This window comes from Aotus nancymaae, unplaced genomic scaffold (assembly GCF_030222135.1).
Source record: "Aotus nancymaae isolate 86718 unplaced genomic scaffold, 86718_ANA_hifiasm-v0.15.2.pri h1tg000018l, whole genome shotgun sequence".
Taxonomy (NCBI): domain Eukaryota; kingdom Metazoa; phylum Chordata; class Mammalia; order Primates; family Aotidae; genus Aotus; species Aotus nancymaae.
Genome location: NW_026988430.1, coordinates 22925016 through 22943457, shown reverse-complemented (window position 1 = coordinate 22943457; position 18442 = coordinate 22925016). Strand labels below are relative to the sequence as shown.

General features: G+C 39.0%; 1 protein-coding gene across 1 annotated transcript in view; it reads left to right on the top strand.

The window, feature by feature from the left end:
• PPM1D (protein phosphatase, Mg2+/Mn2+ dependent 1D) overlaps positions 1 to 18442 on the top strand; it is a 59444-nt gene that overhangs the window by 12100 nt on the left and 28902 nt on the right. Inside the window, exons 2-3 of the mRNA XM_012445529.2 lie at positions 7016 to 7244; positions 16652 to 16776. Of these exons, the coding sequence (XP_012300952.2) occupies positions 7016 to 7244; positions 16652 to 16776 (354 nt within the window). The remainder of the gene's footprint in view (positions 1 to 7015; positions 7245 to 16651; positions 16777 to 18442) is intronic.

Here is an 18442-nt window from a genome sequence, read left to right as displayed (position 1 = left end):
CAATCACAGTGCACTACAGCTTCTAACTCCTGGGCTCAAGCAATCCTCCTGTCTCAGCCTTCCAAGTAGCTGGGACTGCAGGCATGAGTGACTGCACCCAGCTTTTTAAGATTCATTTTTTTGTTTGCTTTGTTTTTTGGAGGCAGAGTCTTGCTCTGTCACTCAGGCTGGAGTGCACTGGCATGATCGCGGCTCACTGCAGCCTCTGCCTCCCAGGCTCAAGTGATTCTCAAGCCTCAGCCTCCTGTAGCTGGGGTTCTGGGTGTGGTGGTGCACAACTGTAATCCCAGCTACTCTGGAGGCTGAGGGATAAGAATTGCTTGAACCTGGTTGGCATAGGTTGCTGTGAGCTGAGATGGAGCCACTATACTCTAGCCTGGGCAACAGAGCAAGGCTCTGTCTCAAAAAAAAAAAAAAGAAAAGAAAAAGAAAAAGAAGGCTAGGCGTGGTGGCTCACGCTTGTAATCCCAGGACTTTGGGAGGTCAATGTGGGTGGATCACTGGAGGTCAGGAGTTTGACACCAGCCTGGCCAATATGGTGAAACCCCATCTCTACTATAAATACAAAAATATTAGCTGGGTGTGGTGGTGCGTGCCTGTAATCCCAGCTACTCGGGAGGTTGAGACAGGAGAATCACTTGAACCCAGGAGGCAAAGGTTGCTATGGGCTGACATCGCGCCACTGTACTCCAGCCTGGGTGACAGAGCGAGACTCCATCTTTAAAAAAAAAAAAAAAGAAAGAAAGAAAGAATTAATCGAGGGATATTTAAACTACCAATTGTTAAAAAGTACTATAAATAGATTAATAGGATGAGTTCAGAAATAGATCTAAGGCAAAATGTAGTATATAATAAAGGTGACATTTCAAATGAATAGGAAAAGTATGGATTAGTCATCATTTTTAGGTCATTGCAAAATATCTCTTTGTTCATGTTAGGCTTTTGACCAAAAGTGTGATTTGAATAGTATTGCATCTAAGGATATTTATTTTTAGATTTGTTTTTCATTTGCCATTTTGTTTTAGGTGATTTTTGTGAATGGCTGAATTATTTGTATACTGTAGGTAAATTTTATTTTCTTTCTTTTATTCTTTTTTCTTCTTTAAGAGACGGAGTCTTGCTCTGTCGCCCAGCCTGGAGTACAGTGGCATGGTTATAGCTCACTGCAGTGTTAAACTCCTGAGCTCAAGTGAAGCTCCTGCCTCCCCCTCCGAAGTTAGAACTAACAGATGCATGCCACCACACCTAGTTGATTAAAAAAAGTTTTTTTTTGTTGTTCTTGTAAAGACAGAGTATGGCTATGTTCCCCAAGCTGGTCTTGAGCTCCTGGCCTCAAGTGATCCTCCTACCTTGGCCTCCCAAAGCGCTGTGATTGTAGGCATGAGCCACTGTATCCTGCCAAGTTTTGTTTTTTGAATGTGCTTTAGAGGTCTTTCTGAGAGTTCATCTCATTTATTCATTCATATTTATGGTAGTAGAATTTTTGTTTGTTTGTTTGTTTGTTTGTTTTTAAATTTACTTCAACTTGTTTAAAAAGAAAGGGCATAGCCAGGCATGGTGGCACATGCTTATAGTCCCAGCTGCTTGAGAGGCTGAGGCAGGAGGATTGCTTGAACCCTAGAGTTCAAGGCTGTAGTATGCCTTGATCATACCTATCAATAGCATGCACTCCAGCCTGGGCAACATATTGAGACCCTGTCACAAAAAAAAAAAAGAAGAAGGGTCTTATCAAAAGCTAATAAATACCCAAAATAATTGAAAGGGCTAAAGAAACGTACAATATACTCTAGGCTGAGCTTCTAGGAAATAACTTCTGTAACCAGATTGCACAACTGGCTGGGCTACAGAGCTGTCCTTGCTATGATTTCTGCCAGCAAAATATACCTTCTTGCTGCTTTTTAAAAATTTTAAATATTATGAAACATATGTATAGAAAGGTCATAAAACATAAATATACACTTTAGTGAGTAATTATAAACAGAACACCATCCAGTTTGGAAAGAGGACATTGTCTACACTGTAGATATCTCTATGTCCTTTCTGATCTCATATTTCTGTCTCCCCCTAAAAAGCTACCTTCCTGACTTGTGATGAGAGTTCTGTAATGGTTTACTTGTTTTTCTTAATAGTTTTACCGCTTTTCTCTAAACATGATGGTTGTTTTTGAAGAAAACCATGCTGTATGTGTTCTTTTATCCTGTGCTTCTTGTGAGATTCTTATGTGTTTTATGTAGCATTGTCCATTTTCACATTGAACAACTTGGGCTGTTGCCCATTTTTGGCCCTTATTAACGATGCTGCTTTGAACATTCATATGTAATTTTTAATTATTGTTTTAGAGACAGGGTCTTGCTATATTTCCCGGGCTATAAACTCCTGGGCTCAAGTGATCCTCCTGCCTCAGCCTCCTGAGTAGCTGGTACTACAGGCACGCACTGCCATTGTTGACTCATGTATTTGTTTTATATGTATGTTAGTTTGTGGTATATACCTAGAAGGTAGCCAAAGAGTATACATATCTTTACTTTTACTAAGTAGTGCCTAAATGTTTCCTGAAATGTACCAGTATACATTCTCACAGTAGTTGATGATAGTCCATGTTGCTGCATTTTCTTAACCACAGTTCAATTGCTATTTTAAGTTATGCAGTCTCATAGTTATACAGTGCTATCTCATTGTGGTTTTAAATTAGTATTTCCCTAATGATTAAAGAAGCTGAATACCTTTGCATGTTTTGTGGCTGTTTGGATTTCTTCTTTTGTAAAAGGCTTGTTTAAGCTTTTTGTCCATTCTCTTATTTGGGTAGTCTGTCTCATTGATTTGATTTGTAGCAACATTTTATGTATTCTGGATGCTTTTCCTTATGTATTCTGGATGTGCGCGCGCGCCTGTGTGTATCCTCTTCCGTTCTGTGAGTTCTTTTTTCATTCCAGTAATGGTATCTTCTGAAGAATAGACTTTTGTGGTTGCTTTTTAAAAAATGTACAATGTGATGATTTTATATATGTATACATTGTGAAATGATTACCACAATCAAGTTAATTAGCACATCCATCACCTCACATAGTTACCTTTTTTTGGTGGTGAGAACAATCAAGATCTGTTTTCAGCAAATTTCAAGTATACAAAACAGTGTTAACTATAGTCTCTGTGTTGAACATTAGATACTAAGAACTTATTCTTCTTATAAAGGAAAGTTTGTACCCTTTGACCAACATCTCCCCACTTCTCCCAAGCCGTGACCCCTGGCAGCCATCCTTCTACTCGTTCCTTCTGTGACTTTTTCTTTAGATTCCACGTATAAGTAAGATCATACAGTATTTGTTTTTTCTGTGTTTGGCATATTTCACTTAGCATAATGTCCTACAGGTTCATCCTTGAGTTGCACATGGTAGGATTTCCTTCTTTTTTATGGCTAGGCTATATTCCATTGTGTATACATACATATTCTTAATCCATTTATCTCTTGCTGGATACTTAAATTGTTTCCATATCTTGGATGTTTTGAATAATTCTGCAGGGACCGTTGAGGTACATGTATCTCTCTTAGAGACTGATTTCATTTTCTTTGGATATACATTTAGAGGTGCAATTCCTGAGTCATATGGTACTTATATTTTTATTTTAAATTCTGTAATATTTTCCGCAATGGCTATGCTAATTTACATTTCCATCAGCAGTGTACAAGTGTTCTCCCTTCTTCACATCCTTTCCAGCACTTGTTTACTGTTACAATTTTGATAGTAGCCATCCTAACAGGCGTGAGGTTGTATCTCTCTTTTTCAAAAATTTTTTTTGAGACAGGTCTTGCTCTGTTGCTCAGGCTGGAGTGCAGTGGTGTGATCCTGGCTCACTGTAGCCCCAGACTCCCTGGGCTCAAGGGATCCTCCTGTCTCAGCCTCCTGAGTTGCTAGGTTTATGCTACCATGCCCAGCTAATTTTTAAATTTTTAGTGGAGATGGGTCTCACTGTGTGTCTAGGTTGGTTATAAATTCCCAGCCTCAAGCAATCCTCCTGCCTCATTGTGGTTTTGATTTGAATTTCCCTCGTGATAAGTGATGTTGAGCTTCTGTTTATATACTTGTTGGCTCTTTGTATGACTTCTTTAGCAAATGCCTATTAAGGTCATTTGCCCAGTTTTTAATTGTGTTTTTATTTGTTTGCTTTTTTTTTTTTTTTTTTTTTTTGCTGTTGAGTTAGAGTTCCTTATATATTTTGGATATTAATCTCTCTTATCACATAGTGAAAGTTTGTAAATATTTTCTCCTGTAGGTTGCCTTTTCATTTTGTTGATGGTTTTCTTTCCCATATAGAAGCCTCTTAGCCCACCTGTTTATTTCTGCTTTCTTCTTTCTTTTCTTTTTTTTTTAGAAAGAAAGAAAAGAATGAAGAAAAGGAAGAAAAAGGAAGAGAAAGAGAGAGAGAGAATAGGAGTATTGCTTTCTTGCCCAGGCTAGAATGCAATTTAGTAATGGGTATTGAAAACCTCTTTTATACCAATAATTATACTTAATGATGTAGATAGGAAGGAATAAGGGAAGAAAATAACAAACAAACAGCCAACCAATATTTCATTTAAACCTATGAAATGCTATGCGATTACTGAGGAGTGATTTACTTCCAATTATGTAGTCACTTTTGGAATAGGTGTGAGGTGGTAATCTATGTTTTGTGTATTTAAAGTGGAGAGTTCTATAAATGTTTATTAAATTTACTTGTTCCGGGTCTAAGTTCAAGTCCTGGATGTCCTTGTTAATTTTCTGTCTGGTTGATCTATAGAATCGTTAGCTCTTCTTGTTACATTGATCCTTTTGCCATTATATAATGTCCTTCTTTGCCTCTTTTGATCTTTGTTGCTTTAAAGTCTACTTTATCAGAGGCGAGAATTGCATCTCCTGCTTTTTGTTTATTTGTTTCTTTTTACTCTCTGTTTGGTTGGTAAATCTTTCTCCTTCTCTTTATTTTGTGTCTTTGTGTATTGGCATGTGAGATGGGTCTGGATGCAGCATACTGATGGGTTTTGGCTTTTTATCCAATTAGAATATATATAGATTTAATACTGCCATTTGATGCTAGCTGACTGTTTTGCCCATTAGTTGGTGTAAATTTTTCATTGTGTTGATGCTCTTTGCTTTTTGATATATTTTTGGAAAGGCTGATATTGGTTGTTCCTTTATATGTATAGTGCTGCTTTCAGAAGCTTCTTTTAGAAGCTCTTGTAAAGCAGGCCTGGTGGTGGTGAAGTCTCTAAGTACTTGTTTGTTCGCAAAAGATTTAATTTTTCCTTCGCTCATAAAGCTTAGTTTGGCTGGATATGAAATTCTGGGTTGAAAGTTCTTTTCTTTAAGGATATTAAATATTGATCCCCACTCTTTTCTGGCTTGCAGGGTTTCTGCTGAGAGATCTGCTGTAAGTCTGTTAGGTTTCCCTTTATGGGTAACCTGACCTTTCTCTCTGGCTGCCCTCAGTATTTTCTCCTTCATTTCAACCCTAATAAATCTGGCAATTATGTGCCTTGGGGTTGGTCTTCTTGAAGAATATCTTTGTGGTGTTCTCTGTATTACCTGGAGTTGAATATTACCCTGCCTTGCTTTCGTTGCCGTTTCTGCTTTCGTTGCCATTTCTTTTGGTGTCATATTCAAAAAGTAATTGCCAAGACCATTGTCAAGGAGCTTTTTCCTTATTTTTTTTTCTAGGAGTTTTATGCTTTCTCTTGTCTTTTCTTGTCTTCTCCTCTCCCCTCTCCCCTCCCCCCGCCCCACCAACCTCGGATGATCCGCCCGCCTCGGCCTCTCAAAGTGCTAGGATTACAGGCATGAGCCACCGTGCCCGGCCAGACTTTTTGTAATATTTATGTTTTGTCCTTTGAGTGGGATTTTGGTGGGGAGAATATGTCATTGTTTGGACTTATTTTGCCATCATGAACTATAAGTTGTAGTTTGTTTAGTGTTACAGAATACTTTAGAATTGTTGAATGACAGTTAATTTAATTAAACAATATAGGGTTTGTGATTTAATATACAGTGATTCTGCCACTAAATATTTGAGTTATCTCAAGCAGTTTTCTTAATTATTCAAAGTTTTGATATCCTTATCTGCAAGATGAGGAATAAGTAAAATAAATAAATGAAATAATCATATCTGTCTCATAAGTTTGTCATAAGCATTATTTGAAATAATACATGTAAAGCTCTTAGTATAGGACCTGGTAATAACTCAGTAAATGTTATTTGTTAAGTAGTGACTATTCAAAATAGTTACTTCAAAAGCAAATCAAGCCAGGCGCAGTGCCTCACGCCTGTAATCCCAGCACTTTGGGAGGCCAAGGCGGGTGGATCACTTGAGGTCAGGAGTTTGAGACCAGCCTGGCCAACATGGTAAAACCCTATCTCTATTGAAAATATAAAAGATTAGCTGGGCATGGTAGTGGGCACCTGTAATCCTAGCTACTTGGGAGACTGAGTCAAGAGAATCATTTGAACCTGGGAGGCAGAGGTTGCAGTGAGCCAAGATCACACCACTGTACCCCAGCCTGGGTGACAGAGTAAGACTTTGTCTAAAAAATAAAAATAAAAACCAAATCAAGCAGATTTTTCAGAAAGCCTTTTCGAAGAGAGATTAGATTAGTAAACAGATGCTTAGTGGCTGGCTAAACGATAGCAAAACTCTTTTGAATCAAAACTGACTCAGATTAAAAAAACCTCTTAACATATTCTTTCCTTTCAGTGTAGTTAGGACTAAGAGTTATGTAGCAGTAGTAAACCTATCCTGTGGTATGTTTCTGTTAGGATTGCTTTGATAGTTGTATTATAATTGTATTATTTGTAGAATTAATTTATTAATGTACTGATTAATTAACCTAAGTCCTTTAGTAGTTTTCTTAAATTTTTCTTAAATTTTTTCCCATGCTAATTCTAATGTTAACATGCTTATTCAGGGTATGTTGCCATTTGTATCCTGACAGTGTATTAATGTTTATATTTGTAAGAGTAAAATATTTTATTTCTTATTACAGCGGAATGGCCAAAGACTATGACAGGTCTTCCCAGCACATCAGGGACAACTGCCAGTGTGGTCATCATACGGGGCATGAAGATGTATGTAGCTCATGTAGGTGACTCAGGGGTGGTTCTTGGAATTCAGGATGACCCGAAGGATGATTTTGTCAGAGCTGTGGAAGTGACACAGGACCATAAGCCAGAACTTCCCAAGGAAAGAGAACGAATCGAAGGACTTGGTGGGAGGTAACATTCTGTTGTTTTCTCTTTCCTCTCTAGTTTCTTTTTAGTCCTTTTATGCTTTACTAATGAAATTGACCTACTACTCTCCCTTTTATTGCAGTCACTTTCTTTTTTTTTTTGAGACGGAGTTTCGCTCTTGTTACCCACGCTGGAGTGCGATGGCGCGATCTCGGCTCACCGCAACCTCCGCCTCCTGGGTTCAGGCAATTCTCCTGCCTCAGCCTCCTGAGTAGCTGGGATTACAGGCACACTCCACCATGCCCACCTAATTTTTTGTAGAGACAGGGTTTCACCATGTTGACCAGGATGGTCTCGATTTCTTGACCTCACGATCCACCCCTCTCGGCCTCCCAAAGTGCTGGGATTACAGGCGTGAACCACTGCTCCCGGTTGTTGAAGTTACTTTCTTAGTATTACAGGTTTTTTAGTTTGTCTGATGTAGTACCCATGTATGTGCATTCATATTTTTCTCATTATTGTGAGTTGACTCTTCATTTCTGGTAATGACTCTAAAAGGAAATAACATTTCAGTGGGCCTCAAGGAACAATACAATACAAGGCTTTACTGAAAACCTTTCACATAAATACTGATCAGCATTATCTTCAGAATCTAGACAGAGCAGCTCTTGGAGTTCCAGAGTAAAACACTTTGAATCTGGCTGGGGAAAAAAGTTAAGTTAGAATTAACCTTCAGTTTTTTTCATTGATTTCAGATTTGCAGCAGACCTTTCCAATTATTATTTTCTTTGTTTGGACTTAGTGTTTCAATGTGTAGGTAATTGTAAACTAGGAACTGAAATTGATTTCAGCATTATATTTTTATGATTCAAACTTAAATGAAAGATTATTCTAAAATTCAAGAGAGTGAATAACATGAGAAGATTTAAAAATTATCTCAATACTAATGGTTAAAAGTTGAGGGTGTGAAGCAAGTTGAGTAGAATCCAGTGATTTCTAAATAAAGCCTTCCTGTAATATCACTACTTGCCTCCTCTTTTTTGCTTTTATTAAATCAAAATTGGTCTTTTGCAGAGAAATAACAAACTAAGGAAAATAATTAGCATCCTTAAACTATAAGGAGTTCAACCAATTAATAAAGTACTAAAGTGCATGACACCCCTGGATAGAAGAGAAAATTTTAACAACACAAAAAATGCAAAACAGTATTAAACATTTGGGGGAAAAAAAAGTTAAACATTAAAATGAGACTTTTTCCTGTTATTAGATTAATAAAGATTTAAAAAAAACCAGAGAGATTCCTTCAGTGTTTTTGTTGAAATGGTTACACTGTTGGTAGGATTTATAAATTGGTACTACCGATATAGAAAATAAATATACCATTAGCTTTAAATGTTTATTAACAGTAATTTCAGGAATCTATTCTAAAGAAGAAATCTGAATTATGGACAAAAATATCTGAATAGAGTGATTGATTGCAACGTTTTTAATGACTGTAAAAGGCTGGAAGTAACTTGAAGGCCCAACAGCTGGAGAATGGTTAAGTATATTTAGCAAACATATTCATAATACTGAATGTGATACAGCCATTAAAAATGACATTTATAGATAAGTTTATAAAACTCCTGGTGTTTTGAAATTTTTCCATCAAGTAAAGGTAGACAGAGTAATATAAACTCCCATGTATAGGGGGAATGTTTAATGATGTAGAAAAATGCTTACAGTCACAAAAAAAGCAGGATATAAAATTATATTTCTAGTGTTACCTCAGCAATGCAGAGACATGGGAATAAGATGGGAATATTCTAAATTTTTATAAACGAGTGATGAGATTTTATACACACATACACGTTTATTTTAATTTTTTTAATGGTAACATTCATTTGGTTTAAATTCAGGTAGCATAAAAAGAGGATATGCTATGGAAGATGTTTCAGCTACTACTGTCCCAAAGGCCACCTGGTTTCCTCCACTTGATAAGCAACCAGTATGACTGTGTGTCCTTTCAAAAAAGAGATATTCATATACAATCAAATATGTTATGGAGCTGTACCATGTACCAGATATATCATCATTTATTTAATCAGTCTCTTGAAGGATTTTTATTTCTAATTTTTTTGTTATTGCAAACACTGCTGTGAAATGAAAAATCTGCACGTGTGTTTTTATGCATTTGTTGGTTTATTTGTAGGATCATTTCTGAAATGTGGAATTGCTTGGCCAAACAGGTGTGTGTTTTGAATATTGTTAACTGTTTGTCTCAATATGGATGTCCTGGACAACATATAGAGCTTTCTGATCATATCCAATTTCAGGTTTAAAAAAGAAGTGTCTCAGTGATGTTGTTTTAAAAAAATTTTTAAGAAATAGAGATGAGGTCTTGCCATGTTGCCCAGGCTGGTCTTGAACTCCTGGACTCAAGCAATCCTCCCAGCTTGACCTTCCAAATTGTTGGGATTACAAATGTGAACCACTGTGCCTGGCCTCAATAATGTTTTAATTTGAATTTATCTTATGAGAAATGTTGAATCTGTCTATATATTTAAATGCTATTTATATTTTCTTTTCTCTGTATTTGTTTTTACATTCAGTGTTCATTTTGGGGTATTGTTAGACTTTCTTTTTCCACATTAATGGGTAAGGGCTATCTATACATTAAAGAAATTAGTCTAATGTATGTGATGTAAATTTTATACATTGTTTCCACAGTTCGTCTTTTGATTATCCTCCTGGAACTTTCTCTGTGTGGAAGTTTCTTTTAATGTAGTTAAATTTATTAGTTTCTTCTGTTACAGCATTTTGGATTTTGTGCCATACAGACAGTGAAGCTTTTTAATAGTCTTCTGTATTTTCTTTTAGTACAACAGTTAGGAATATTTTTGGTCTTAGAAACCCTGTTTGTTCTTTCTATTTGTTTACTTGTTTGTTTTTGAGACGTGGTCTCACTCTATGGTCCAGGCTGCAGTGCTGTAGCACAATCATGGCTCACTGCAACCTCAAGTGTTCTTCCCACGTCAGCCTCTTGAGAGCTGGGACTACAGGTGTACCTGTGCAACCATGCCAGCTAATTTTCTTTTTCTTAAAAAAAATATTGTCTCTTTTGGAGAGAAAAGATTTTACTGTGTTACCTAGGCTGGTCTCAAACTGGGCTCAGGCAGTCCTCTTGCCTTGTTAATTCATCTAAAAATAGCAATTACGCACCCATTATGTGTTTTGCCAAAACATTTAATGAGAAGACTAGCATTGTTTTGGTTGTGTAAGTTTCTTTTTTTTATTTTATTTTATTTGAGACGGAGTTTTGCTCTTGTCGCCCAGGCTCCCCAGGCTAGAGTGCAATGATATGATCTTGACTCACTGCCACTTCTACCTCCCAGGTTCAAGCCATTATCCTGCCTCAGCCTCCCAAGTAGCTGAGATCACAGGCGTGCGCTACCACACCCGGCTAATTTTTTTGTAGTATTGGTAGAGACAGGGTTTCTCATATACACTCTGCCCTCCCCACTACCTTCCAGGCTTCCCCACTGTCAACATCCTTTTCCAGAGTGTTTGTTATAATCAATTAGTGAACCTACAGTGACATATCATTATTACCCAGTGTCCTTAGTTTACATTAGGGTTCACTCTGGGTTTTGTACATTTTATGAGTTTTGACATAAATGTCATGACATGTAGCCACCATTATAGTATCATGCAGATTAGTTTCATCACCCTAAGAATCCTCTGTACTTTGCCTATTCATCCCTCTCCACTTACTCCTGGCAGCCACTGATCTTTTTACTGCCTTCATAATTTTGCATTTTCCAGAATGTCATACAGTTGGAATCATATAGTATGTATCCCTATGGATGACTTTTTTTTCTTTTTTTTTTTTCTTTTTTGGATGACTTTTTAATATATGCATTTATCATTTGTAATATACTGGTTCACTGAGTTATGTAGATTTTGCAAATATTGATACTTTTTATTATACTGTATCATATCCAGTCATGCAGCCTCTCAAAAAACTCCACTGTATGCATGTGGTCTTAGTAGTATTATGGAAAAAAAACATTGACCTTGGAGACACCCTGAAAAAGTCTTCAGCAACCTGCTGGGGCCCCTAAACCACATTTTGAGAACAACTTTCCCAGTACTGTTATGGTTTCAGCATCTTTTATATTTTAATCTTCAATCCTTCTGGAATTTTAAGATCAAAGTTATGTAGTAAATATAAAAGTTAACTTTTTTTCTAGATGGCTATTAGTAACCACTTGAATAATTATACATCTTTTCATTACAGAGAAGCAGGCTGACCAGGCTTAAGACCCGTCTTCAGTGGGAAGATCACCTTGAATTTACCCTCTCCTTGTATTTCTTTGGTTAAGATAAATGTGGATATCACCTCTGTTATAAGACAGCATTGCTTATCGTAGAATGATCCTTGAACAGAATTGCATCTTGGTAGGGAAGTCTTTGAATGGACTATACATTTCTATTCAGAAGCACAGACCTTGGCTTCCTTACATGCATGCAGTTTGTCTTGTGTAGGGACCAAGAAACTATAGTCATATGCTGTTTATTGCATAGGTTTCTGTGATGCCTGAAGCTTACCTAAGCTAGACCCTGTCATCTTGCTTACAACTGAACCATCACTTGGGAGATTAAAAAATGTCTTCCAGGCTGGGCGTGGTGGCTCATGCCTGTAATCCAAGCACTTTGGAGGCCAAGGCAGGCGGATCACCTGAGGTCGGGAGTTCAAGACCAGCCTGACCAACATGGTGAAACCCCGTCTTTAAAAAAAAAAAAAAATGGCTTCTGGCTGTCTGAATTACTGCCGAAGACAACATCCTTGAAGCCGTTATGGCGACATACTGTATTTCCTGCCGAATATCCTGCAAAGTTAGATGAACCTCCTTTCAGGCTATAGTTTATTTGATCCTGTGATTGTAAAGGTCAGAATATATCTGAGACCTCTCTGCTGGTTGTCATGCTAAGTGGGCTTTGCAAATTAGAAACAGAATTCCTCCAAATATTTGGGTCTTTTATGGGCTGTTTTTTTTCCCCCTGCCTATTTACCAGTATTATAATTTTTAAAACTGAGACTTTATTGTAATTTTTAGTATTAGTAGGCCTGATTCCTTTTCATTAATCTTTCTTTAAAAAATACTTTTCTTGGCCAGGTGTAGTGGCTCACACCTGTAATCTCAGCATTTGTGGAGGCCAAGGCTGGTGGATCACAGTCAGGAGTTTAAGACCAGCCTGGCCAAGATGGTGAAATCCCATCTCTACTAAAAATACAAAAAATTACCTGGGCGTGGTGGTGGGTACCTGTAATCCCAGCTACTCAGGAGGCTGAGGCAGAGAATTACTTGAACCTGGGAGGCAGAGGTTGCAGTGAGCTCAGATCGCACCACTGCACTCCAGCCTGGGCAACAGAGCAAGACCGTCTCAAAAAAAAAAAAACAGGCATTTTTATTGGGACCAGGCATGGTGGCTCACGCCTGTAATCCCAGCACTTTGGGAGCCTGAGGCGGGTGATCACCTGAGATCAGTAGTTCTAGACTAGCCTGGCCAACATGGCGAAACCCCATCTCTACTAAAAATACAAAAAAAGTATCCAGGTGTGGTGTTGCATGCCTGTAATCCCAGCTATTTGGGAGGCTGAGGCCAGAGAATCCCTTGAACGTGGGAGGTGGAAGTTGCAGTGAGCTGAGATCATGCCACTGTACTCCAGCCTGGGCAACAAGAGTAAAAACTATGTCTCAGGAAAAAGAAAAGAAGTAAAGCGGTTGGCTGCGATGGCTCACGCCTGTAATCCTAGAACTTTGGAAGCCTAGATGGGAGGATCACTTAAGGTTAGAAGTTTGAGAACAGCCTTGTCAACACAGCGACCTCCATCTCTATGTAAAAATATTTTTATAATTAAAAATAAATAAATAAATGAACAAAAAAGGAAATAATTATTTTCTACAGAAGAAATTACCCTTTTGTGTTTAAAAATATATATGACTATTCTTTCTTGTTTTTTCACTTGAATTTTAAAATTATATTTTATTTGATTTTAATAACTTTTTTAGAAAGAGTTTTTTGGCTATATCGCCAAAAATACCATCTGGACAGTTGGACAGATACTGTGCCATTTTGGAGCAGGTAACTTTTTGCAAAAATTGAGCTATTTTATTATAAGTTATTTCCTTGCTTCCCTCTGTCCCAGCCTAGGCAACAGGCCAGCATTATGTTTTTCCAGCCTTCTGTTGCTGCTCAGTCAGTTCTCTGCATGTCAGGCTGTTCCTTTTTACATGCCTTTTAATCATATAGGACAACAACATGGAGTGCAGTAAAAGCAGCATCTTTTATACCATTGCTTTGGTTTTTTGTTACTAGATTTAAAACTTCTATGTTTTAATCAGTATCGTTTGTCTTTTTGTTTCTCAGAAACACAGATCATAATATCTTTGAACACTAAGTGTCAGGAGAGCTACTTGTCCTAGTTATGTTGGAAGCAGCTACTGTAAATTACTTAAGTACTGAGTCTTTTTTTTTTGAGACGGCGTTTCGCTCTTGTTACCCAGGCTGGAGTGCAATGGCGCGATCTTGGCTCACCGCAACCTCCACCTCCTGGGTTCAGGCAATTCTCCTGCCTCAGCCTCCTGAGTAGCTGGGATTACAGGCATGCGCCACTATGCCCAGCTAATTTTTTGTATTTTTTGTAGAGATGGGGTTTCACCATGTTGACCAGGATGGTGTCGATCTCTTGACCTCGTGATCCACCCGCCTCGGCCTCCCAAAGTGCTGGGATTACAGGCTTGAGCCACCGTGCCCAGCCTGAGTCTTACCTTTTAGGGAGCAGGTTTAGGAAACAATAATAGAGCTTTAAGATGGTATTAGGGCAGAATGTTGGCATCTTACCATAACTCTGTGTTTCATGGATTCCTGTGAATGGCAAATTTAGTCTTTACTCTGCTGTTGACTTTTGAGGATCATCACTGAAGAAAGCTTAATATAATAAAATGAATACCTTTGATATTTTAACTCTTGTGATGATCAACATGTTGATTTCAGAACTTATTTAGACTAGTTCTTGGCTGGACATGGTGGTCCATACCTATAATCCCAGCACTTTAGGGGGCCCAGATGGGAGGACGGCTTGTGCTCAGGAGCTTAAGACTAGCCTGGCAAGCATAGTGAGATCTGTTCTCTACAAAAAAAATTAAAAAATTAGCCACATGTGGTGGTGCATGCCTGTGGTCCCAGCTTTTTGGGAAACTGAGGTGGGAGGATCACTTGAGCCCTAGAAGTCAAGCTGTGGTGAGCCATGGTCACACTACTGCACTCTAGCCTGGGCAACAGAGCGAGACCCTGTCTCAAAACAAAACAAACAAAAACTAGTTCTCAAAAGGGATGGAAGGCCAGGCATGGTGGCTCATGCCTGTAACCTCAGTGCTTTGGGAGGCTGAGGCAGGCAGATCTCTTGAGGCCAGGAGTTTAAGACCAGCCTGGCCAACATGGTTAAACCCTGTCTCTACTAAAAATACAAAAATTAGGCGAGCTTGATGGCAGACGCCTGTAATCCCAGCTACTCAGGAGGCTGAGGCTGCATTGAGCCTGGGTAACAGAGCGAGACTCTCCAAAAAAAATTAAAAAGGTGGGGGGGGATGGTAAATGAACAATTTTCTGGAATTTCTATTCTTTGTTAACACCTGCAATGTTTTCTGGTCTTTCACCACTTGTTTCAGTCTTCCTCTGGACTGTTCAGTATACTCACCACTAGCCACAAATGGCTGTTTAAATTAATAAAATTTAAAAAATCAATTTCCATTTGAAGTAAAGCTCATTTCGGTCATGCCAGGCAAAGTTTGAGGGACCATCTCTTATGTTTTGATTATCAGTATTTTTTCCTAAAGAACTAATCATATTTCCAAGTTTTAGGCATTTCTGTTGCTCCTGTGACAAATTTTTAGGTGGATGTTCTTACTTTTGTAACTCCCAGATATACATGTCTACAGCTGATCCATTTTCCAAAGTATATTGCTGAAATCAAAAATACTAAAACTGCCAGCCTGGGCAACATGGCAAAACTCCGTATCTACCAAAAGAAGAAGAAGAAAAAAAAAAACCAAAAAACCCCACAACAATTAGCCAGACTTGGTAGCACAGTCTGGTAGCACATGCCTGTAGTCTCAGCTACTCAGGAGACTGAGGTAGGAGGATCAGTGCAGCCCAGGAGACAGTTGAGGCAGCCCAGGAGGTGGTTCAGGCGGCAGTGAACCATGAGTACACCACTGCACTCCAGCCTGGGCAACAGAGTGAGACCCTGTCTCAAAAAACAAAAAACAGGCTGGGTACAATGGCTCATGCCTGTAATCCCAGCACTTTGGGAGGCTAAGGTGGGCAGATCATCTGAGGTCAGTAGTTCAAGACCAGCCTGGCCAACATGGTGAAACCCCACCTCTAATAAAAACAAAAAAATTAGCTGGGCATGGTGGTAGGTGCCTTTAATCTTAGCTAGTCAGGAGGCTGAGGCAGAAGAATCACTTGAACCCAGGAGGCAGAGGTTGTAGTAAGCTGAGATTGTGCCACTGAAGTCCAGCCTACATGACCAGGAAAACACTGTCTCCCCAGCAAAAAAAAAAAAAAGCTGGGCATGGTGGCTCACGCCTGTAATCTGAGCACTTTGGGAGGCTGAGGCGGGCAGATCACCTAAGGTCAGGAATTTGAGACCAGCCTGACCAATGTGGGAAAACCCGGACTCTACTAAAAATACAAAATTAGGTAGGCATGGTGGCACATGCCTGTAATCCCAGCTAGTCAGGAGGCTGAGGCAGGAGAATCACTTGAACCTGGAAGGTGGAGGTTGGTTTAAGCCGAGATCGCACCATTGCACTCCAGCCTGGGCAACAAGAGCAAAACGTTGTCTCAAAAAGAAAAACCCACCACCAACAAAAATTGTAAAAAGTTCTGCTATGTTTCCCCCATCCTCAACAGAAACCCTCAGAACTCTATAACCTTTCCTTTATAATTGCTTATATCATGATTTAGTCCCTCTCCATTTATTTATTTATTGAGATAGAATCTCACTCTGTCACCCAGGCTGGAGTGCAGTGGTTCGATTTTGGCTCACTGCAGCCTCCACCTCCTGGGTTCAAACAGTTCTCTCTCCAGTTAGATAAGGTCTTCTGCCAACCCCCAATTGCTTGCTAATTAAGTCATTTTGCTTTTTTTTTTTTTGACATGGTAGTTAAACTCACTTTTCTTCACATTTCATTCATTTGGTTGTACTGCCTATTCCAGTAATCTCAAAATTTTCCTCTCTGAACAGGAATTTCAGCTTATGCATCTTTGTATCTGAAACACATAAGACATTATTTTGTGATAATGTAGTCTTGTTTTATTAGTTATTTAATATATTGAACTACCTTAGTTGTTATATTTTAATCATTTAGATTATTTATGTGAACTCTATTTATTTTTAGTGTGATGAACAAGTCTGGAGTGAATCGTGTAGTCTGGAAACGACCTCGGCTCACTCACAATGGACCTGTTAGAAGGAGCACAGTTATTGACCAGATTCCTTTTCTGGCAGTAGCAAGAGCACTTGGTAAGTGGGACTTAATTTGGTGAAATTATATTGAATTTTCTACAATATACGGTGACAAAATAAAAGAGGAGACTGAGAACTAAACCCTTACTTGGCATATGGTGAGGATAGACCTATCATGATATTCTGTTAAATATTTTAGAACCTAATCGAGGCCATGCACGGTGACTCATGCTTATAATCCCAGCACTTTGGGAGGCTGGAGATTGTGCCAGTGCACTCCAGCTTGGGTGACAGAACAAGACTGTGTGTGTGTGTGTCTGTGTGTGTGTGTGTTTGTGTTTGAAGCCTAATTGAAGGGAAGGTTTAGGTATATATTTCACCAACAATTGTCCTTTGTTTATGAGTCATGTTCAATGTTTTGCTAGTTTCTATCTATGCTTAAAGAAGTATATGCATGTCTAGGCTTAATGTTACCCTTGAAACTTTTTTTTTTTTTTGAGATGGAGTCTCACTCTTGTTGCCCAGGCTGGAGTACAGTGGCACAATCTTGGCTCACCACAACCTCCGCCTCCCGGGTTCAAGCGATTCTCTTGCCTCGGCCTCCCAAGTAGCTAGAATTACAGGCATGCGCCACCAGGCTGAGCTAATTTTTTGTATTTTTAGTAGAGATGGGGCTTCTCCATGTTGGTCAGGCTGGTCTCGAACTCCCAACCTCAGATGATCCTCCCGCCTCAGCCTCCCAAAGGGCTGGGATTACAGGCATGAGCCACCACGCCCGGCCTCCTTTAAACTATTTTTAAGTATCCTATCCTGCTTTAGCCCTTAATGTTCCTCCTGAGAGCCTTCAGAACCTCCTTTTTTGTTTAATTAGCAAAGTGAAATAACTATGAAAAAAAAAGTTACATTTCCGGTCTACCTGGTTAGAAAGAAGGCTGGAGAATTATACCTATTAAGATATCTTACCTTGACTATGCTAGATGGGGGTAGTTTTTCCAAAGAAAATGTCTCTGAGAAAATACAAATTTGTTTTTATTTTAAGAGACAGGGTTTTGTTCTGTTATTCAGGCTGGATTGCAGTGGCATGATGACAGCTCACTGCAGCCTCTACCTCCCAGGCTCGTTATCCTCCAACCTCAGCATCTCAAGTAACTAGGACTACAGGCGTGAGCTACCATGCCTGGCTAATTTTTTCTTTTTTGAGGAGATGAGGTCTCACTATGTTGCTGGGCTGGTCCTGGGCTTAAGCCATTCCCCTACCTTGACCTCCCAAAGTGCTGGGTTTACAGGCATGAGCCACCGTATCCAGCACAATGTGTGTATATATATATGTATATATTACAGGCATGAGCCACCACGTCCAACCACTACTCATGGTTTTTAACCTAGCAGCTGGAAAGATGGAGTTGAAATGATTGGAACATCAGTGAAAAGGAGAGGTTGGAAGTTCAGTTTTGGGCACATTACCCTTTAGGCATTTTTTAGACATTAAGATGGTGATACCTATTTGGCTTCCCATTATAAGAATTGATTTCAGGTGAGGTCCAGGCTGGAGATTTTAATTTGGGGGAGCCAGTAGCATATTGATAGTATCCGAAGTCTTGAGGTCATGTAGGGATTGAGTAGAGAGAGAAAAAGGGGAAGGTCTAGTGGCTGAGCCTTGAGATATTCTCACTATTCAGACTTGGAGGATGTGCTCTGGTTCCACTTGAGGGTTGGATTCAAA